At 52.1% G+C, this 22,982-nt stretch overlaps 1 protein-coding gene across 9 annotated transcripts in view; it reads left to right on the top strand.

Annotated features, from left to right (window-relative positions):
- STIM1 (stromal interaction molecule 1) overlaps positions 1–22,982 on the top strand; it is a 203,074-nt gene that overhangs the window by 159,029 nt on the left and 21,063 nt on the right. For all 9 annotated transcript variants that reach the window (XM_047753979.1, XM_047753987.1, XM_047753981.1 and 6 more), the window contains 3 exons: positions 7,447–7,558; positions 10,753–10,868; positions 22,077–22,254. In XM_047753979.1, coding sequence (XP_047609935.1) covers positions 7,447–7,558; positions 10,753–10,868; positions 22,077–22,254 — 406 coding nt within the window. The remainder of the gene's footprint in view (positions 1–7,446; positions 7,559–10,752; positions 10,869–22,076; positions 22,255–22,982) is intronic.

Here is a 22,982-nt window from a genome sequence, read left to right as displayed (position 1 = left end):
ATCCTTTGCTGCTCTCACACATACTGTTCCCTGTTCCTTCCTTCTTTGTTGATCTGGTTAAATCCTACTTGATATTAAGACTCAATTTAAATATCCCTTTCTTTAGGAAATCTTCCCTGAAAAACCACAGGCTGGGTTAGTGCGTTCTCTGTTCCTCTAGCCTCTTTGTATTTATCTCATCACCGCACCCAGACACTAATTGCAACTGTCTGTTCCCTTGCCTTTTTATTTCCCCAACAGACTGCTCGAGGGCGTTATCTTATATGATTCTATCTTTTTTTTTTTTTCTTTTGGCTGCACCCACAGCGTGTGGAAGTCCCCAGACCAGGGATCGAACCTGCACAGGAGTTGCCACCTGTGCCACAGCTGCAGCAATGCCAGACCCTTAACCCACTGTGCCACAGCGGAACTTCCTGATTCTATACGGTAAAGCACAGGACCTGGCCCAGAACAGGGATGCAGAAGACGAGAGTTTGTCCTTGAGTCTGCCATTGTGCGCGCTATGGAAGTTGTTCGGCTCAGTCAACATCCCAAACTCCAGGTTGCCCAGCTCCTCCGCAGCCACGCTGCTCGTCTTTCTCTAACCTGGTCTCTGCTTTACAGGTGGTCTTCACTGTATGTCCTTTCGGGCTCTGGCTGACCTGTTTTGTTGCCAGATAGTCCAGTGGGCCTGTCTCGTGGGGCCTGGGTGAAATGGCCAGATTCTTTTTTGCAGTGACAGCTTAGAGCTTGGTATTGATGCCGTGTTGGCACACTGGCACGGTATCTGCCTCCCTCTAGGTCAGATGACAAACTGCTGCTGAGAGCCGGAAGGAAACCACTCAGAGAAACAAACCACAGGCCTCAGCTGCACACTCTCCTTGGGGAGTGCTGCTTTGGTAAGACTCTGTCGGTGTCTTGGAGTGTTCTCTGTCCAGAGTAGCCAGATGAGAGGCTAGGCTTCTTGCTGGCTGTTCTGACTCACTCCGGCAGTCCGTCACTCCTTCGTCTATGCCCCGCTTCGCCGTACATCCCTCTTACCTAGCCCCTGTCGCACGGCGTGGCTCGTGTTTACCTCCCTGTCTCCTCTCCAGAAGAGAGCCTTGGTGCTGGAGGTCATCCAGATTGAGCTGGGTATCTAGAAACGAATCAAGGATCTAGCTAGGCTAGAAGCCCGTGAGAGCTTAGCGAAGGAATGAATGGCGAGAGCAATAATAGCTAATGTTTGCTTAGCACTTCCTGGGTGCTGGGAGCTTTTCCTCTTTTCACTGCACTCTTGTGATGTGAGAACCCGCCTCTCATCATTTCGTAGGTGACAGAACGGGGCACAGAAGGTTAAGTACCTTGTCCACGGTCTTACGTCCAGTAAGTGGCAGGTCTTGAACTCAAGCCAAGGCACTTGGTTCCCAAGTCCAGATTCTTAACCACTGGACTCTGTCTGACCAAAGGCTGACTGTGTGACCAGCTTACTGACAGATGTATGAAAGAGACAGAGAAGGTACTGGTAACCTTTCTGCCAGACGTAGGTCTTTTGGGATGCGAGTTTGAAACGACAAAAGTGAAGGCATTATCTGGAGGCACCACCATTAGGGGAGGGACATACTGATTCAGGAGCCTACTTCTTAACTGCTTATTCTTTCTCTGACAAGAAAAAGAAATGGCCAAGGCCAGGCATCTGTTCTGGCCGATCCCGGGAAGCACCGCTGCAGCTCATGTGCTAGGCAGTCACACCTAATGTTCCATCCCCCAAGTATCCACGTGGCTCATGTCCTCATTTTCTCTGCAGATGTTACCTCATCAGAGAGGCCTTCCCTGATCTGATCTGACGTGGCACTATTCTTTATCCCCTTGCCCTGCTTTATTTTTCTTCCGGTATTTATTACTACCCAACGGATAATTATTTGTTAGAGAGTTTTCGTTTGTCTCCCTCTACCAGAATATAGGCACCAGGGATTTGTGACTGTTTTGTGTACTGTTATATTCCTAGATTTTAATGGGTTTTTTTTTTTTTTTTTTTTTTTGGCCACCCCTGTGGCATGCAAAAGTTCTTGAGCCAGGGATTACAGCTGCACCATGGCAGTGACAACGCCTGATCCTTTACCCACCAGGCCTCCAGGGAACTCCTCTATTCCTAGTTTTTAGAGTGGTGGCCTGGCAAGTAGTAGGTGCTCAATGATGTTGGAATTTCAGGCCACCTGCTTTCAAGGGCTTTTATCATTTGGCCTCAGCAGGGCCTCACTCTGCTTGTCCCTATGTGTAACCCTTGGACTCCGGACAAACTGGAGTCAGAGTTCACTGAACAGGCCCCACACATTATAGCTCTCTGAATTGCTCATGCTTCTTTCGTTGCTGGAAATCTCTGTCCACCCCGATTCTGACCAGTCCTCAACATCTACCTCATTTTAACTGTTTTAAAGAAACAGTTACTACTGAGGTTGTATTAAATCCTAAGCATTTTCAAATATATGGACTCATTTAATTCCACAACTCTTGAGAGAGGTGTTGCTAGATTGTTAGCAATGTGGCTATAGGATCTCTGTCTTGTTCCCAGCGCCTGGCCCAAAGTCGTGTACCATGAGTGTTTTGAATAACTGGATGAGTATTTTATAGAAGGGGAGGTTGAGGATCAGAATGGTTGTGTGATTTACCCAAGCTGGTCCATGAGGGAGGCAGCATGCAGGGTAAAGCAGCTCATTTGTGTTGAGCTGAGCTGGACTCTTAGTCCAGTGGTTTCCAACTGCACAAGACAATCCCCTGGAGTACCACAAGAAAATATAGTAACTTGTATTTATATTGCATTTATTTTTGTCTCATTCTTTAATGTTTATGTATGTTTTACAATATTCCTAATATCAGTACAGAGGTCTAATTTATAAATAGGTACTTGTATATTGGCAATATGTGCTCTGATTGCTTTTACCGGTAGATGATGTCATTAAAAAGATTGGAGCCTACGAAGTTAGTCAGCTTGTGCATTTCCTCCCTCCCCTCCTCTCCCCCCCCTTCTCCTCTCCTCCCCCCTCATGGCACATGGAGTTCCCAGGCCAGGGATTAGATCCCAGCCATAGCTGCGACCTATGCCGCAGCAGCCAGCAATGCCAGCTCCTTTAACCCACTGTGCCAGGCCAGGGATTCAACCCGCAACCTGGTGCTGCAGAGACACAGCTGATCCCATTGTGCCACAGTGGCAACTCCTTGTGCATTTTTCTTGTAAGGGACTCTTGGTTGCAAGAGACTCCAGGGGTTGCCCTTCTCCAATCCTGTGTAATACTTTTTGTTGTCTTTACACGGAGATGTGGTCTTTGATGTCTCCGGGAGCTATAGGCACAGGCTTAGGGGATGAGGGAGTCAAGGCTTTAAAGACCATCTCTTGCTTGAATGTCCTCCTGGGATCTGGTCATGTGAGTCCATTGGCGCTGTCTCTTCTAAGCTCTCCTGGCCAGATTCTGTGTCTTTTCACTGACAGCCACAGCCCTCTGTACCTGTTACTTTTTCTTCGCTTTGGCCTGGGGAATTCTGCCTGTCTTCTCTTTTGGAATGAGGAAGCAGAACAAGACTTTAACTTTTAAGTACTTAGGGACAAGGGGGCCCTGATATCTCACCTTGACTCTGGAGTGAGAGCTTCGTGCTGGAACACAGGGTTGCTGTCTGACAAGGATGCCCCTTATCCTGGCTTACTTTGTTCAGACTGCAGTGCCTCTGAGTGGGCAATGCCAATGCTGCCCTACCTAGGTAGGGCATCTGCCAGGTAGCAGAAAGATACATGGAGCACGAAACCCAGAAACACCTGCCTTGAGGTTTGCCCTGACATGTGAGCTCATCGTCCTTTTGCCTCTAGCCTAGCCAGGCAGGGACTGACTGTGTTCAGAGTCCATCCTCACTGAAGTGCCAGCCTGGGTCCCCTCACAGGCCTCAGCCTCACTTAACGTAGTGTTCAGAGCAGTCGTTCTCAGCCAGCAATGGTTTCGTTCCCCGGGGACCGTTTGGAAGTATCTGGAGATATTTTTGATTGTCATGACTGGCAGCATGCTGCTGGCATCTGGTGGGGAGATGCCAGGGATATTGGTAAACGTCCCACAGTGCATGAGACAGTCCCTGCAACAAGGAATTAACCTGTCCAAAACGCCGTGGTGCAGAGACTGAGAACGCCCCGTCTAGAGTGACTCTCCCACGACAGTGGAGGTGCAGCTGGAAGAGTTCCTGCCTGCCCAGGGTCCATGCTCAGGCTTGTGTCAGGGCGTCTTCCCTGCAGACAAAAGGCCCTTGTGACCCGCTGGCGTCAGGCCTTTCGAGCAATGAGACATGACGTGGCCTTTCCACTCCACTCGCCGTGCTGGGTGATGCCAGGCTCCCTCGAGAGTAGGGCAGGAGCGTGTTGTTCTCTCCGCGCTTTGCAGGCTGGCACTTGCACGTCTGCCTTGCATCTCGTGCCCCTCTGCCAGGCCTTCATTACCTGATACTCCGGACCACAGCAAGCGCTCGTGTCTGTAATGTGTGGGGAGATGTGGTCATTTTCAGGCCTGTCCCTTCTGCTTTCCTCGTGCCAGTTCATCCGTCCTTTCCCAAGCCCTAGGATTTGAACGTACCTTTCGGAAATTAATCTCGCTCTTCCCTCTGATGTATGCTAGCCTGGAAATTAAAAACGCAAGCAGGCAATGACTAAGCACCTTCCACCGGGGCGTCCGGGACCCTGTCTTCTGGGATGCGGTCCGAGTGCACGGACCTTCCTCCCTCCTCTCTGGGTCCTTTCCTGGGCCCCTGAAGCTACTCTCTCAGCTTCGGGGCTTCCCTCCCGAGCTCCAGCAGCTTCGGGAGGACATCGAGAGACTAGAGCGTTTTTGCCTTCAGTTGTTTCATCCAGGATGTCTTATGAGCGTCTGCTTTGTACTGTGTGTGGCTCCTCTGTGGGGGAGGCAGGAGGATGAAGGGACAGGGCCCAGCCTTCCATCTTCTGTAGAGTGACAGGAGCAACCCAGGATTTGAGGGGCACTCCTCAGGGGTCAAGCATTGCAGAAGTTAACCTCCACCTGAGCTGCGTATTTGTCTAGGGAGATGGTGGTTGCTGTTTGAAAGCCCCACTTTCAGAGCATGTCTGGAACTCCTCAGTTGGGGTAGTTATTCTCTGAGTACATTCTTATGGATGCCACTGCACATGAAGCACTGTTTTAAAGACAAAGGGATGAGCAGAAATCAGCAGGTCATCGTCCCTGACTTCCGGGCAGCTGACTGTTCAGGGGAAATGAGACAGCATTCCGATGGAGGTCAGTTTTAGGGAGAGACAGGGATCTTAGGAGAGGCGGGTAATAAGTCTCACCATTTCATTCTGCTTCAAAACTTGTTTGGCATCTTGAGGCTCACAGCAGTAGTTTTCAAACTTGAGGAATGTTCAAATTCCTTTTAAGGGAAATACTTGATCTTGGACCTGTAAAGCTGACCTAACTTGTTTTTATTATCATGGTGTTTAAATATGTACAAACATAAAATGGAATTCCGGTTGCTATATAAGATGTGTTTATAAGCATAAACAAAACCACGCTGATGCGTCAAATCAAAGCACACTTTGCATCAAGGAAATGACCGCGTGTGGCTGAAACCCAGCTGCTCGCAGGCTCTTTGGGTTCCGCAGGGACTCAGCCCTCCCACCACCTTTCTCTGCTCAAGCTCCTGTGAAACTGTGATTTCTGGAGCACCCCGTGACGTCCTCTGCCCTTTCCCGGCTTGAACACGCTCCTCGTTTATCACGTCTTTATTGTTGACCCTTGACAGAGTACGGAGATACGTTTGCTATCTATGTGGCTAAACACCACACGAATATTAAAATTACTTTAAAGGACTATTTTTATGCTTGTCTGTTTAAAAAAAAAGTCCCGGGAGTTCCCGTCGTGGCGCAGTGGTTAATGAATCCGACTAGGAACCATGAGGTTGCGGGTTCGATCCCTGGCCTCGCTCAGTGGGTTAAGGATCCCGTGTTGCCGCGAGCTGTGGTGTAGGTCGCAGATGTGGCTCGGATCCCGCGTTGCTGTGGCTGTGGTGTAGGCGGGGGACCACAGCTCCGATTCGACCCCTAGCCTGGGAACCTCCATGTGCCTCGGGAGCGGCCCTAGAAAAGGCAAAAAGCCAAAAAAAGGAAAGAAAGTCCTGTTCTCACGGTGCTGAAGAAGATGATGAGGTGCGCGGGTCCGCAGGTGGTAATGATGCGATTTGCCGGGCGGTGACGGATCACTCAGTCATTGTTTCGGTGAGAACTGGCTCCTGTTGTGACGGAAAATCCTTCAGTCTGATGGGAGCAAAGGGGAACATTTAGGCATTCCCGCCGTGGTGCGGCGGGTTCGCAATCTGACTGCAGCAGCTTGGGTCGCCTCAGGGATGCGGGTTTGATTCCCAACCCGGCACAGTGGGTGAAAGGACCGGCCCTGCTGGTGCCGCGGCGTAGGCCACAGCTGCAGCTGGGATTCAGCCTCTGGCCGAGGAATTTCCACAGGCCGCGGGTGTGGCCATAACAGGTAAAGGCGGGAGGAGTGTACTCTTTGCCCAAAACTGAGAGAGGAAGCAACAGGGCTGTCTGCAGCTACGCTCTGACTCGTCTGGATTCATCTCTTGGCTCAGACTCACCTCTGAGTGCAAGTTTCTGGCAGCGTCAGGGAAGATGTTTATGTATGTATGCAATACACACACACATACACTTTGGATAAATTAAAAAACGTGGGGAGTTCCTGATGTTGCTCAGTGGTTAACGAATCCAACTAGGAACCATGAGGTTGCGGGTTCGGTCCCTGGCCTCGCTCAGTGGGTTAAGGATCCCGTGTTGCTGTGGCTCTGGCAAAGGCCGGCAGCTATAGCTCCGATTAGACCCCTAGTCTGGGAATCTCCATATGCCTCAGGGTGCAGCCCTAGAAAAGGCAAAAAAAAAAAAAAAGAAAGAAAAAAGTTGAATATATGATATTTGTGACATAATGGCTAGGGCAAGGGCTATGGAGCCAGACTTCCTGAGTCCAAATATTGGCTTTACCGATTCTTGGCTGGATACCTTTGGGGAAGTTATATAACTTTTTTGTGTCTCAGTTTCTTCATCTGTAAAATAGGGATACAATGGAATATATCCTTCGCCTGTGGTTGCATGGATTAGTGAGCATTAATATCATAAAAACATTAACATATGGGAGGTGCTTAGCTCAGTACATGTTATATGGTAAGTGCTGTATAAACGATGGCTTCTGTTAGTATCATTTTGTTGTTACAACGTTACAGCTCAGGATTATATCATCGCAGTTACCGGTACAGTAGGAGAAAAAGTCCATCGAACAGAAAGGGCAGTACATGCTCCCGTCATCCTTGGGCTTTTCTGGGAGAGAGAGCTGATAAGCACACGGCCGTGTGGCGAAGGCGTCGTAGTCGGTGCGGCTGTGACAGCAGGGGCACGCGGGGCTTGCCTTCTGGAGTCATGGCTTTGTGTGTCTCTCCCCGCAGTGTACAACTGGACCGTGGATGAGGTGGTGCAGTGGCTGATCACGTACGTGGAGCTGCCTCAGTACGAGGAGACCTTCCGGAAGCTGCAGCTCAGCGGCCATGCCATGCCGAGGTCAGGAGGCAGCTGGCTCCTCTGCCCGGGGCTTTGGGGAGGGGGCCGGGCTTGGCCGGCCTTCAGGTTGCTCTCACCTGCTAAGTGACGTTTCACCCCCTTTAGGGCAGAATCTGTGGGCTTCTCTTCTGACATCTGCTGCGCACTTGCTGTAAAGCGTAATGGGCCCTCCTCATCTATTATTTAATATTTCTGTCAATCCCGGGTGAAATGGCAGTGCTGAAAGCTGCCATTTATCGAGTGCCGAGTACATGCCAGGCACTCTCCTTAGCACTTTCTGTCCCGTCTCTCATATAATCCTTCCATCAATACTGGAAGGTAGGTGTTATAATATAGAGTTGATGAACCTGGCTAAGTAATTTTTCCAAGGTCACATGGCTGGTTAGAGGCAAACTGCGATTTAAACCTAGATCTGGGAAGACTTCAAATCCTGTGCTGTTTCTCTTTTCTTTTGCTGTCCCCCACCCCCGCCCCCCAGCAGCTACCTCTTTGATTGCCCAGGAATCTCAAGGCTCTTTTAACCTCCCCTGAATGATCCATATACACTTGAACTCCTCTGAAGACACGGTGCAGAGGTGGGGGCCGCCTACCATTGGCCCCAGCCTCCTCTCTGGAATAATTCTTCCAACACTGTTGTGGCCTAACTCTGCCCCCCTTACATAGGGCCCAGTGTGCCAGGGCTTGGGGTGGGCGTGGGGAGGGGTGGGAGTACTGCATTGATTTCTCGTTATGTCAAACGAGCGCCACATGTCCATCAGTCATTAATCCATTTACTTCTTCGACCGGTAGTTACGGTGCCAAGCACTTGTGCTGGGTGCTGGGGATAAAGATGACAACAGTGTGCCCTTGCCCTCCGAGGGCTTACCGTCTGGTAGTGCTGATGATGAATAATCTGTCATCTTATTATGTAGGTGCCTCCGGTTATGAGCTTCGGCAAAGGGGAGAGGGCAAGGTGCAGCTGTTGGAGTGCCCACCCTTGCAGCCCCAGCCAGAGAGCTGCCGGGCACTGCTGTCCAGGCGCAGCTGAGCGGGCTGCCCCCTTCTCTGCTGCCCGCTTGCCCCTCTTCTGGAGAGAGCAGTAATCCTAATGTGTGCGCATCCCTCAGAGAGCAATTTCCTGCCTGTTCCCTCAGTTGATCCCCACAATTCTGGGCGGAGTTACTCTTCCAGCTTTGTGGCGAGCAAACTGAATGTCAAATATTTTATGATTATCAAGGCTGGTAAGTGGCTGAGCTGGGATCTGAACTCAGGTTCTGAGGGCCTTGCTTTTCCCCCTGGATTTTCCTTTTGCCCCATGTGGTTGAAAATAGGCTTCCTGGAAATACTCAGTTTCGTTCTACTTAACAAAACTCTACCAAGCACTTACCATGCGCTGTGGTCTCTCTTGGGCCCCGAGGGCAAAGAGATGCATTCAACCTGACATTTGCTTTTGGAACTCAGTGTTTAGTGGAGGAGCGAGACAGTTGAGCAGGTGACTAAATAGGTGATTGACCACGACGTTCCAGGATTTAGGTTTCTTTCCCAGGGACCTTGTGAATCCCTGGCCGATTCCATCTCGACAGATGGCTATGGCTTGGATTAAAACTGTGAAACGTAGGATAAGGAGTCAGTTCTCAGGTAATGAGCTCCCTTGGCCCTTCTGTGACCAGAATTAGATTTAAGACCAGAGCCAACCAGGCAGGGCACAAGAACAGAGGAAGCTGTGGCACCTTAGTGACAGCAGGAAGCACAGAGCCTTCAGAACACGGGGTGTGGGGTGGAGTGGGGTGCCTCTTGGCCCATCACTAGGCAGCATGGTTTAATGGGGTGAATCTAGCAGATTTGGGTTGTGTCCTGCCTTTGCCACTTACTTGCTATGTGGCTTTGGGCAAGCTCCTTATCTCTAAGTCTGTTTTTTTCTCTGTCAAGTGGAGCTAAGAGCAGACTTGGGTTCTTAAAGCAGGAGGACTGAATAGGTATTACAGGAAAAGTGTCATAGCAGTAGAGATATGCAGCGTCTGGTTCAGTGTTAGCTCCTTTCTCGTTGCTTAGAAGCTCACAGGTTTATTTGACAAATAGACTGGAGAAAACATGACACCTATTTCCATCAGTTAGACGAAGGCCAGTATACTTGATAGAAGTGCTCTGAAGAGGAGCCCCAGGAACTCTGGGCTTGTAGGAAGCATCCGACGTATATAAGTGTATACAGAAGGCCCCTGAGGGCCCATAAGCAGCTTATGGTCAGACAGGTGAGTCATGGATGGAGCTGGGACCAGAAGCTCCATCCTCTGACATCCCCACCTCCGACCGCCTGTCTCACCTCCTGTCTCGTGGGAGGGCTGCATTGCTTCCCAGGGCTAGGGAGGAAGTGGTTGCTCCTGCATGCCCAGGCGGGAGTAGGAATGACACACGGATGGCAGCAGCTTCTTTCCTAGCTAGGGAAACCAAGCTATGAATCAGGAAGGAGCAGCAATCCTGTGGAGTGGTGTAATAGTTCGTGCTCCTGCGAGACCCACCCCAGTGGTTTTTCAGCCTTTCCTATCTTATACCCCTTTCTTCCTATACCCACTTCGTCCCAGCAGAAGAGAGGCAAAGTCCCGTTTTTCCTACATCATTTCCTTGTTTACAGGTCCTCTCTTATTAAGTTATCATTAACATTATGGTTGGAGAAAATAAATTATGATAATCTGATTGGGAATAAATCCCTGTGACTCAAATACAAGATAACAAGACTAATGCAATGCTTGTTGTCAGCAGATTTCCCTCTCATGACGATGCGTTAGGATTAGGATAATTCAGAGGTCCCCAGAATCACTGAGTCACGTGGCCTCATGTTCCGACCCGGGCTGGGCAGGAGAATGCATGTACACATAGTAAAAGTGTGGGGCCAGGTAGCTAGCGGATGATCCCCGGCAGGAGAAGCTCAGCAGAAGTTGCAGCTGAGCGTGGGAACCGTCACAGGTGGATAATCCTTAGAGAGCGGGACACTCGGGACACAGTGGACCTGGAGGGAAGGGCGACCACGTCCTCGGGGGACGTTACGTGTCCTGCTTACTCTTTGTCGAGATCTACTGGCCCAGACCCGTGTTCTGGGGCGCAGAGGGGAGCAGTCCCCGGGAGCGAGATGCCACGGAAGTGTCCCCAGCGGGGTGGGTAGTCCTACCCGGATCCATCCCGCTGTGCTGGGCACTGAGCCCTGCTCTTCACCCCCACAGACTGGCTGTGACCAACACCACCATGACAGGGACGGTGCTGAAGATGACAGACCGCAGCCACCGGCAGAAGCTGCAGCTGAAGGCCCTGGACACGGTGCTCTTCGGGCCTCCTCTCTGTGAGTCCTGTGGAGAGGAGGGCGGCGGACGTGCCTGGACCCCGAGGCTCTCGGAGCGGCTGGGCGCGGGTCCCGGCTCTCCGAGGCCCACCTGCAAGGCAGCGCCTCCGCTTTTGAGATGTGAAATGGTCTTGCCTTTGAGTCAGCCAGGGGTCAGAATCCATTCGTTAAATGCATGAAGAACATCCCGGCTTTGTGCCAGGGCTGTGCTGGGCCCCCTAGGAAGATCTGGATGACTCGTGTTCCGCACGAAATGTTTAAAATGAATGTTCTAGAGAGGTACACAGTGCTTCTGAGGCCCGGGGTGGGATGGAGAGGGCATCCTGTAGAAGAGGCGGTGTGTGGCTTTGTTCCGTGGAGGTGGCTGGAGAGGGCATTCTAGGTGGGGAAAGAACCTGAGCAACAGTCCAAGGCTCAGACATGCAGGGTGTGTTCAGGAACGCTGAGGGGCTGAGTACCATTTAGCTGTCCCTGCTCTCGCGTGGATGAGCAGAGGGCACGAACCAACCGCTGACCATCTTTTGTCCTTAGACAACCGAACAGGACTAAGTGGGTTTTTACTGAAGCAGTCAACACACCCAGGCCTCAGGAAGGCTGGTCCCTTGTGCTCAGGGTTAGTGGAGAGAATTAGGCGCTTCAACTTTTGAAGCTCTGTGGGGTGGGAATGGCCAACCTTGCCGTCCCTTTTTGTTCTAAGGGGATTCAGCACAAAAGTAGTAGGGTTTCTTAGAAGAGGAACCTCGACCAAACAGGCTCTTCAGGGCCTCCTCTCTGCCCTTCGGCAGCTGCTGGCATCAGCTGCGGATGCCAGCGGCAGAGTGCTTTAGAGCCAAAAACCAGGCCAAGAAGCAGCTGGCAGGCAGGGTCAAGGGCAGGATAACATTCCCTTGCCCGGGCTCTTGGCTTGACAGGTGCCCATGCCGATGTCCCAGGAGCGGTGAACGGGCCTGTGCCTTTTTTGGTTTTAAACGTGTTTAATAGGCTTTATTTTTTAGAGTGGCTTTGGGGTCACATCACGATTGCGTAGCAGGTGCAGAGGTCTTCCGTAAGCCTCCTGCCGCGTGCCCGCACGGCCTCCCTGTCTTTGGCCTCCCCCGCCGCAGTGGTGTGCTGGTGACGACGGAGGACCCTCCATTGACACACGGTTGTCACCCGGAGTCCACAGTTTATACTGAGGGTCACTCGTGGTGCTGTGCTGGCTGTGGGTTTGGGCAGTGCCACGTGTCCCCCTGTACGGCGTCACACAGAGTGGTTCACTGCCCTGGGGGTCCTCTGTGCTCCATTGGTTTCTCTCTCTCTCCTTCTCGAGCCGTGGCAGCCCCTGCTTTTTCTTAAACTTCTCCATCGTTTTTCCCCTTCCAGAAGGTCTGTATCTTTTGAAAGTGTGAAGCGGGGCAACGGGACAAGGCCACTGCCATGTCCTTTGCCGCCTTGTTTTCCCCCGATCCTGGGACATGTGTTTTCCTACCATTTACTTGTGTTTTTAGTAAATGACATAGGGAAGGCCCTGCTCTTTATATGAGGCTCCGCCTCTGTACTGAGCACTGGCCTTCCATTCGTCCACTGACGTTTACTGAGCGCCTAGTGCGCCGCTCTCAGGGGCAGGGTCCCTGCTCTCGAGAAACCGCCTTTACGTGGGGATTGGAATGTTCACTAATGGAGTGAATGGTGAGCAGATGCAGTGGTAGACCTGCCGGGTACGTCTCTCCAGAGGGGGAGTGGGAGCACCGAGTGGGGGGGTGTCCAGTTGGAGGCCAGGAGGCTTAATGGCCAGGATCAGTCTTGAGCTGGTTCTTGAAAAATGGGACGTGGCCTTTTCAAACGCTCCCTGTTAACGGCTCATCCCCCTCGCTCTGTATACACCAGCAAAGGAACCAGAGCCAGCAGCGAAAGCTAGGCTACTTTGGCAAAGGCTCTCCTCTGTCAGCCCTAAGGAAGGGGAGCCCTGGGCAGCCTGAAAGGCTTCCTTAGTCTGCTGAGATGTAATAACAGAGACCGGTCCATGTTCTGTATCAAAATGGGATTTCCCATATCCAAAAATGTGCGTTCGAAACTGCAGGTTGAAGTGGGCAAAGAGACTATGTGGGAAAATCAGCTAGGGCAGGACAGCTTGGGAACCAGAAGCCTGGGTCCGTGGTAGTCGGTCCTGGAGGTCAGCGCCAACCAGAGGAGCCCTAGTGAAGCAGGGCAGGCTGATACCAGGACAGGAGTATCTTCTAGACGCATTCCAGAGCCTGTAGGTGGCATGTGACCTAATCTAAGGGAGGTCAGAGGTCCGCAGAAAGCCTGTTTCTGAGATAGGCAGAACAGAAGTACTAGCGCTAAGAAGATTCTTCACACCCGCTAGGATAGCTGCAAGAGAAACAAAAACACAAAAAAGGGAAAGGAAGGGCTGGCAGGGGTGTGGAGAAATCAGAACATTGTACATTTCTAGTGAGAGTGTAAAAATGTTCAGGCGTTGTGGAAAATTGTTTGTTGTTCCTTAAAAAGTTAAACATAGTTATTATGTAACTCAGAAATTCCACACCTAGGAATGTACCCAAAGAATTGAAAACCGGTCTGAAACAAGTCCATGTACGCATGTTTGTAGCAGCATCATTCACAAGAGCCAAAGGATGTGAGCAACCCATATGTCCACGAATGGATGAATGGATAAATAGTTCTGGTAAAGACATGCAATGGAATAATACTCAGCCATAAAAAGGAATGAAGTTCTGATACATGCTACAACATGGATAAACCTGGAAAAAAAAAAATGAAGTGCCATAAAAAGGAGAAAGGAGTGAGTGAAAGAAGCCAGACACCAAAAAGGCCAGATATTATATGATTCCATTTATATGAAATACTTATAACAGATAAATCCATGGAGACCAAATGCAGATTGGTGGCTGGCAGGGGCTGGAGGGAGTGGGAAATGGGAAGTGACTGCCAGTTTTTGCTGCCAGACATGGCTACCTTGCCTATCTTGAGGAAAATCCTGCCTTTGGTCTGAGGCTCGAGAAATCTCAAACCATAGGTTTGCTGTAGTAGCCAGGAGGGCCCACTGAGTGAGCAGGACCCCCTGCCCACAGCAGCCTCAGAGCTGGGGAGGGAAGAGGAATCAGCTGAATCCGCACAGCGCCACCTCAGGGTCTGTTTCCTTCCTGCCCGCCTTCCTTCCTCTCTCTCTTTCTTTCTTTCTTTCTTTGTCTGTCTGTCTGTCTGTCTTTTTAGGGCCGAACCCATGGCATATGGAGGTTCCCAGGCGAGCGGTCGGATTGGAGCTATAGCTGCCCGCCTACACCACAGCCACAGAAACATAGGATCCGAGCCGAGTCTGGGGCACATCACAGCTCACGGCAATACCAGATCCTCAACCCACTGAGCGAGGCCAGGGATCAAACCTGCGTCCTCAAGGACACTAGTGGTGTTCGTTACCGCTGAGCCATGACGGGAACTCCTGGGTCCATTTGCTGACAGTGGAAGGCAGCTTGGTTCTCCTCATGTGGCCACAGGGCAGCCCAAGTGCCTTCCCGTCTTTTCCACCTGCAGAGCTGGCTCTAGGCTGGCCCGCCTGGGGCTCTGCTGACAGCGCCGGGAGGCAGGGCCTAGGTGTGCTCCGAGCACGGAGGCCCCCAGGCCGTGTTCAGGTTGGGGTCGAAGCTGCTGCCTCCCCATGGCAGCTGGTGATGTACTGAGGGCCAGGCTGAGGCTCAGGTGATGCGGAGGCACCAGAGGTGGAGGTCTTAGAGGTTGTTCCCCTTCTAAATAGTGGAGCCCTGACACACACCTGGGTCTTTAACTTAGATTTCAACGCTCTTTTCTACTGTGTTATCCTGCCCTCCACTCTGGGTAGAGGAGACAAGATATAAGGGTTCCGGCTCCGAAATCAAGCAAACCCCCGGCCCCGTGACCTCAGGCCGATTCCTGAGGTTCTCTCCGCATTTCCCCTGTGTGCACGGCCGCTCCTGTTGGCATAGGCCCCCTGAGGCCAGTCCCGGGCTGGGCCTGTGTGCGCTTTGTGCTTCCAGCAGGGGTGTTGAGAAGGGGTAGAGAGAGGCCTGCACGGTAGTTCTTGGGTTGGGGGCAGTGGTGAAGGGGAAAGGTTGGCCACACCTTGTGTTCCTTCCAGGGTGGCTCAGATGTGAGGCAAAGCTCTCAGGACGTAGGAGTGGCTGCCTCTGGCAAGCGGGCTCTGGGCTCTGCCAGCTCTGCCTTCCCTCTTTCTCCCTCTTGTCGTGTTCTCGTCTGGCCTGCCCTTCAAGCCTTGCCCAGGATGCCATTCTAGCCCCATCCTGTCCTCGGGGGACCTGCAGCTCTTTGTTGCTGTCGTTTCGGATGCCCCCGCCCCTGGGAAGCAGATGGGCTTATGGGCGTGGTGTTAGTTTCCGGTGCACAGCGAATGATTGTACCTGCTGCCTTTCTAACAATCTGTTTCCCCATCTGTTACTCTTTACGCTGGGAGCTCCTTGACGGTGGAAATGTCTGTTCATCTGTCATCAGCCCTCAGGCCAAGGCCTGGCAGGGAGCAGGTGCCAGGAAATGAATGCTAGAAGTTATCCCGAAGGAGGCTGGGCCTTTCCGGGGCTGCGGGCTTGGGGCAGGTGGGAGAAAAGTGTGGTCCAGCTTGGTTGTGGGGACAACTGCTTCCTATGGAGTGGTGTGGATGGGTGAGGCAGCTAAGGCTTTTTTTTTTTTTTTTGGCTACAACCGCCAGGGAGAAGGGCCCAGTCTGTTTACAGGTTAAACAGACTTCTCAGCCCAGAAGGCTGTATAAATGACAAAAGCCATTCCTAGCACATACTTTGGCAGTAAGGGGCGCGTGGCTCTATCTGCCGGACCCGCGGTTCTGTGGGCAGTGGAGAGGTGGAGGGACCAGATCGGAGAGGGCATTCCAGAAAGTGGTCATGATTTGGAGGCCAGCTGGCACCCTGCACGTTCTCACCATTACCCCTGACTCTGTTCACACGTCAGCATCTCATTTGTTTACACCCTCCTCCGTCGCCTGAAGCCTGATTGTGCTAACAGTTGACCTCATTTTGCTAAAATCTATTTGTAGCACTCAGGCTGGGAGTTCTGCCACCCTCTGGCTTCCCAGATCCTAGCCAGCTTCCCCTGGTTAGCACTGTTCACCTAGCTAGCCATGTCTGTGTTCACGAGAGCGCCGTGGTCTCTGTTACCCTGGCTTTTTTTTTTTTTTTTGTCTTTTTAGGGCCGCACCTGTGACATATGGAGGCTAGGGGTTTAATCGGAGCTGTAGCTACCAGCCTGTACCACAGCCGCAGCAACACCAGATCCGAATTGCGTCTGCAACCTACACCACAGCTCACGGCAACGCCGGATCCTTAACCCGCTGATCGAGGCCAGGGATCGAACCTACAACCTCATGGTTCCTGGTTGGATTTGCTTCCGCTGCACCACAATCAGAACTCCTACCCTGGCCCTTCAGTGGCATGAGGCGGGTTGTGAGAGCCGAGCTGGTGCGGGGGTTGTGCAGGACAGCTAGCTTACTCCTCTTGATCCCAGGGGCTGGTATTTTCCTTCCCCATTCACTTTATATTTTGCCCCCCTTTCCTGCTAAAACCTCCCTTTCCTCTCCTTTCCACCTTTGCTGAGTACCTGCTCTGGTCAGGCTCTAAGCTAAGGATGAAGCTACAGGGATAAATGAATCTCGTGCCCTGGCCCCGAGGAACTCGCAGACTACCAGCAGGTGACGGACAGGAAAGCTCAGAAACACACAGGGCAGCCCTTGAGAGAGCCTGCGTTTTTAGCTGTCAAAGAGTGACTTAGAGGATCCCGGTTCAGAGGAGAAGGAATGGGCGGATCTCTGTAGACGCGGGTAGGCTGCTAGAAACTGAGGAATGGCACCAGGATCACGGCAGCAAGAAGGACATCCTGAATAAAGCGTGACTAGGCTCTGAATGCCCTTCCCTCTTTCTTTCTGGCTCAGTAGTTTATACATCCTGAATTAGTCAGGTTCTCCAGAGAATCAGAACCGATAGGCTGGAGTTCCTGTTGTGGTTCAGTAGAAACAGATCTGACTAGGATCCATGAGGAGGCAGGTTCGATCCCTGGCCTTGCTCAGTGGGTTAAGGATGCGGTGTTGCTGTAGCTGTGGAGGAGGCCAGCGGTTCAACCCCTAGCCTGGGAACTCCATATGCCGTGTGTGCGGCCCTAAAGAATCAAAAAAAATAAAACAAAAACAGAACCCATAGGCTCTGTATATCAATATGCATGAGGAAATGTATCATGAGAATTGACTCATGCAATTATGGAGGCCAAGAAGTCCCACAACCTTCCGTCTTGAGCGGAAGACCCAGGAGAGCCATCGGTGTAGTTCAGTCCGAGTCCGAAGGCCCAAGAACCAGGGAACTGATGTGTGAGCCCGGGTCCGAAGGCCAGAGGGTGCGAGTCCCCGTCTGCATCTGGAGACCCGAGAGCCAGGAGTGCTGGGGGAAGAGGGCAGGAGACGATGCCAGGCTGAGAGCGGATTTGCCCTTCCTGCGCCTTTAGTCCCGTTCTGTCCCTTAGCGGCACGTGGACGGCTGGAGATGCCCCCCCCCCCCCAGTGAAGATGACCTTCTTTGTGCAGTCTGCCGAGTCAAATGCAGTCTCTTACAGAGACAGCTTTGTAGACACACCCAGAAACAGCGTTTCACCAGCCATCTGGACGTCTCTTAGCTTAGTCAAGGTGACACATAAAATTAGCCCTCATGGATTCCCCTAGGACTGTGGGGTTTGGCCCTGAGCCCCACCGAAGGGACCTAACAATTCTCATATCTGCTTCTCCAACTCCTCCCTCTTCCTCAAACCCCGCATCCGCATGCTTCACCACCTGTGGGGTATGGCCATCCAAGTACTTCCAAACACCTCAAGGCATGTTCATTTACGGCTATGCCTTTTTTTGGGCTCCTTCTGTGGCTCATGGAAATTGCAGGATCAAACCTGAGCCACAGCAGTGACAACACAGTTAAATCCTTAGCTGCTGGGCTACCAGGGAGCTCCTACACTATGCATTTGATCTCTGTAGTAATTCTGTCATGATGTGTTTTGCAGCTGAAGAAGCTGAAACGCAGACGGGGGAAGTGAATTGCATAACAGATTGGGGCAGAGGCAGGTGCAGAACCTAGGCTCCCTAATGGTTGATACAAGATGCTCCCTTTGATGAAACAAGAACATCTCTTCGTGAAGCCTGTCATATGACCTCAGAGGCCTGGCCCTTTGGCCTTCGGGTCTTCACTGTCCAGAGGGCGGCACCACAGTCAGCTCCCAGCAGGTTGTTTGGCAGGGAAACTCAGGCCTTGGAATTCTTGGAGTCACACTCAGCCTAGATCGGGGATAACAAAGCAAGAACAGTACCTGCCGCCTGGGTATGAGGGAGTGGGGTTCAGCAGAAGGACCGTGCAGTCAGGCAAATCTGGATTGGAATCCTAGCTCTGCCACTTTGTATGGACTTTGGCAATTCAGTGTCCCTACGAAGCCCCAGTTTTCTGGTCTACAGAATGGGTGTGCTCATGCTTACGGACCAGCATGCCCCCCTTAAGGACGTGGGGCCTTGGAGGCCACAGGAGGAGGGGGCTGGGTGCCTGGGGTCATGTGCGAACAGAGCGCCTTTGGCATTTGCTGAGAACGCGAGGGGGGATGTTGGACGTGAGAAACCCTGGGAAGCCAACAGTTGTGAGGGTTGTAATGTGAATATACATGCCTGACACATTTTGTATTTTCTCTGTTTCTCTTCCTTACGTGGATTAAGGAGAGGGCGATGTCACACTTGTGGCTTATCAGTTAAGATTCAGTCCCACAAATAGGTACTGAGGCCCTTCTGTGTGCCGGTCGCTGCAGACAAGTGATGACCAGTGGGGGCACAGAGTAAATCAGCCAGGTTGGACTGACTGCCCTCTCCCCACAAGCCTGGTAGCTCCTGGGTATCTGAGCTTCGGCTATGAATTTGATGAGGCAGGGGACATATGGGCTGGATTTTTGTTTGTTTGTTTGTTTGTTTGTTTGCCTTTTCTAGGGCCACTCCCGCAGCATATGGAGGTTCCCAGGCTAGGGGTCGAATCGGAGCTGTAGCCGCCGGCCTATGCCAGAGCCACAGCAACGCGGGATCCGAGCCACATCTGCAACCTACACCACAGCTCACGGCAATGCCAGATCTTAAACCCACTGAGCAAGGCCAGGGATCGAACCCGCGACCTCACGGTTCCTAGTCAGATTCGTTAACCACTGCACCACGATGGGAACTCTGGGCTGGATGCTTTTATATAAGTGGAGTCAAAACTGGCTGAAGAGCTCCAGAGGGTACTGATGGGTAGAACAGTGTTACCTTAGAGGATGGTGACTGATAGAGCTTTTTCTTGTCCTTGCTCATTGAGTATTTTTATTCATAAGTTGGATGGGAATATAAAGCTGGAAAAAAAAATAATAGGATCTTGTTCCAAATCAGTCTGGACAGGGTAGGACGAGGGACTGAACAGAACAGATAGGCGCTGATCTGCACGCCGCCCCCCTTAAGAACGTGGGGCCTTGGAGGCAACAGGAGGAGGGGCTGGTGCCTGGGGTCACGTGTGAACAGAGCACCTTTGACATGTGCTGAGAACCTGAAGGGGGGATGTTGGACGTGAGAAACCCTGGGAAGCCAGGGTGAAAAGTCCTTAAACAGGGGAGATGCCCTGCACCCCAGCCTTTGGTAGAAGCCGAATAGGAGGCAGGTGGGTTCCAGAAAGGAAGGAAGCTGACTGTGCTGCAGAGATACTGCCTCCTGGGAACACGAGGCAGGAGACGGGGGACTCGAGTATGGCTGCAAGTGTAGCCCGGCCCGGAGGCTAGAGGACGGCCGCTGGAGGCCCCTCCGTTTTCTCCGTCAGAGTCTGATGTACACGTGTCAAGGACACGGCCACACCCTGGACCTGGTAATGCCCCTCCCACCCTCCCTCTTTCTTTCGGGCCTGTGTCTGCAAAATGAATACTTCGTCCTTCATTAATTCCCTCAAGACCGCATAAGACTTCCTCATTCCTTCCTTCCTTCTTCCTTCCTCCCTTCCTTCCTTCCTTCCTTCCTTCTTCCTTCCTTCCTTCTCTTCCTTCCTTCTTCCTTCCTTCTTCTTTCTTTCTTTCTTTCTTTTCTTGTCTTTCTTTCTTTCTTTCTTCTTTCTTTCTTTCTTTTCTTATGGCTGCTCCTGCAGCATATGGAAGTTCCCAGGCCAGGGAGAGAACCTAAGACGCATCTGTGACCTGCATCACAGCTGTGGCAATGCCACATCCTTTAACTCAATGCTCTGAGCTGGGGATTGAACCCACGCCTCCGCAGCAAACAAAGCCTCTTCAGTTGGATTCTCAACTCACCATATCGGAGTGGGAACTTGTGGGCTCACCTGTCTCGGATCGCACCCCATCCCTGTTTCCTGCTGCTTAGCCTTTCGGGGAGGAGCTGTGAATAGCCTTTCAGGGAGGACCTTTTTGCCAAACTAGGCCTCGGCTTCATGCAGTGGAATTCCAGTTACCTGTGTCTCTTCCAATTGCCTAGACCCTTTCTCAACCTGCTGGCTCCACGGGGTCCTTTCGGGTTCCTCTCAACCCCACTTCCTTTCCAGGCACCGATACCCCGTCAGTGCTGCCGCTCCTTCCCCAACCCAGGTGAGAGCCGCGCTGGGCAGCAGCACATTCCCTTGTTCCCTTGGCGGGGGCTCCACGGAGCCACTGCTGCTCTGTTTCAAGTGCAGGGCTGTGCAGGCAGGGCTGCGGTACCAGTCTTGTCTGTTCATGGTGTCTCTCCCAGGCTCCTGGGCTGTGGCCCTGGGCCCAATCTCAGGCCCCAGGACTGCCCCTCTTCGGGCTGGCCCGGTTCTTAGCACAAGGCTTTGGCTCGTGTCTGGTGTTACTCCTTGCAGAGCGTCTCAGTTTTGCTCTGGAGCCTGAGCATTGATTTGAATCCCAGTGGTGGCCAGGGCCCTGGCACTTCACCAAATTGCTGCCAGGCTTTCTCTAAAGGTGGATCTGTCCCTAGATTCTGGCACATGTAATTTCTTCTATGTTCCTTCTCTCTCTTTTCCATTTGGCACCGATATTTTAAAAAAAAATTTATTAGAGTATAGTTGATTTATAATGTTGTGCCAATTTCTGCTGTACAGGAAAGCAGCCCAGTCCTATATGAATATACGTTCCCTTCCTTATATTATCGTCCATCATGATCTATCCCAAGACACTGGATATGGTTCCAGTAGGACCTCATCGCTTATCCATCCTAAATGTAGTAGTTTGCAGCTACTTTCCCCAAACTCCCGGTCCATCCCACTCCTTCGTCCCTCCCCCTTGGCACCCACATGTCTGTTCTCTCTGTCTGTGAGTCTGTTTCTATTTTCTAGGTTGGCTCATGTGTGCAATATTTTAGATTCCACATATAAGTGATATCATATGGTATTTGTCTTTCTCTGTCTGACTTACTTTACTTAGTATATAATCTCTAGTTACACAGATGCTGCAAATGGCATTATTTCGCTCTTTTTTATGGCTGAGTAATACTCCGTTGTGCATACATACCACATCTTCTCAAATCCATTTATCTGTCAGTGAACATTTAGGCTGTTTCCATGTCTTGGCTTGGCACCAATATCTTAACATCAGATCTTAAGGGGCCACCAGAGCTACAAGACAGAGAAAGCAATTCTTCAATGGCTAGTGTAGCTGCCATAAGAAGCACTGGTTATTTCTGTGTCTCCTGGTCAATTCGGAGATGGTCTCTCAGTTGTGTACCAGTCTCTCAGTGTGCCTTCTGTTCTGCCTGGTCTCTGGGTGGAGCTGCAGCCCGAAGTGCTCTCCATAATGAGCCTTGCAGACCCTTACCTGCTCTGGGCTTTGTGACACTAATGACACTGCTTTGTACCCTTCTCCCTCCTGGAGCACCTGCCATTGCTTACCTTGTAGGGCAGAGGCCACCGCCCTCTGGGCCCATGGCCTCGTCACAGCCCAGAATGTCTGGGACGTGTTGAGAGGCACTCGTTCTCTCCACTGCATGTTAGGGAAGTGTGTCCAGGAAGCTTGCTGTATGGCTCCGAGGTCTCTGGTCCTGTCCAGACGGGCCTTGACTTAGCCGAGACGTCGGCACAGGGGTGGCGAGGGTGTATCCGAGAAGAGAAGCGCATTCCTCCCGAGGGGGCGGGCTTCGTGGAGGGGCGCAGCGGAGGCCCCTCCGGGCGCCGGACCCCTCATCGCGCCCTCCCTGACTCGCAGTGACGCGCCACAACCACCTCAAGGACTTCATGCTGGTGGTGTCCATCGTCATTGGCGTGGGCGGCTGCTGGTTTGCCTACATCCAGAACCGATACTCCAAGGAGCACATGAAGAAGATGATGAAGGACCTGGAGGGCTTACACCGAGCCGAGCAGAGTCTGCACGACCTGCAGGAAAGGTAAGGCCCTGCCCTGTCTCCCCAGCCCTGGTGCTGCCAGCTCTTGGGAGCCTCCCGTTTGCACCTGGGCCGTGGGCGGCCCGGCCTCTGAGACCCTGCTGCCTGGCTGCCCGGGCTGTGTCATCCTCACACAACCGCATCCGAGCCTTCGTTCCTGCCGCTCCCGCCGCCCAGGCAAGTCTTCCTCCCAGGGCACAAGCTGATGGCTGTCTTCTCTCCCTCAGAGCTTCAGGGGGAGCACAGACGGGGAGCTGTCGGCAGCCTGGAGCTTTCCTGGCTGAATGGCTTGTTCGGGGCCATTCTGTTCTCCATCTACCTCTGGCCTGCTTCCTGTGGCCTGCGGAAGTTCCTGGGCCGGGGACTGAACCCGAGCCACAGCAGGGACAATATCGGATCCTTAGCTGCTAGGCCACCAGGGAATTCCTTAAGGAACTGTCTTCACTGTTCCCTGAAGAAACCTCACAAATCTGTCTTCCTGATACCTGCACTGCTTTCTTGTATAGAATCTAAATCTCAAAAGTACTCACTTGTTGTATGACTTTGGGTAAATGCCTATTATTTATTTATTCATTCATTCGTTTATTTTTTTATTCATTTACTCATTTGCTCTTTAGGGCTGCACCTGCGGCACATGGAGGTTCCCAGGCTAGGGGTCGAATCGGAGCTACAGCCACAGCAACGCGGGATCCGAGCCGCATCTGTGACCTACACCACAGCTCACGGCAACA

Source organism: Phacochoerus africanus, chromosome 11 (assembly GCF_016906955.1).
Source record: "Phacochoerus africanus isolate WHEZ1 chromosome 11, ROS_Pafr_v1, whole genome shotgun sequence".
Taxonomy (NCBI): domain Eukaryota; kingdom Metazoa; phylum Chordata; class Mammalia; order Artiodactyla; family Suidae; genus Phacochoerus; species Phacochoerus africanus.
This window is presented reverse-complemented; position numbering and strand designations above follow the sequence as displayed.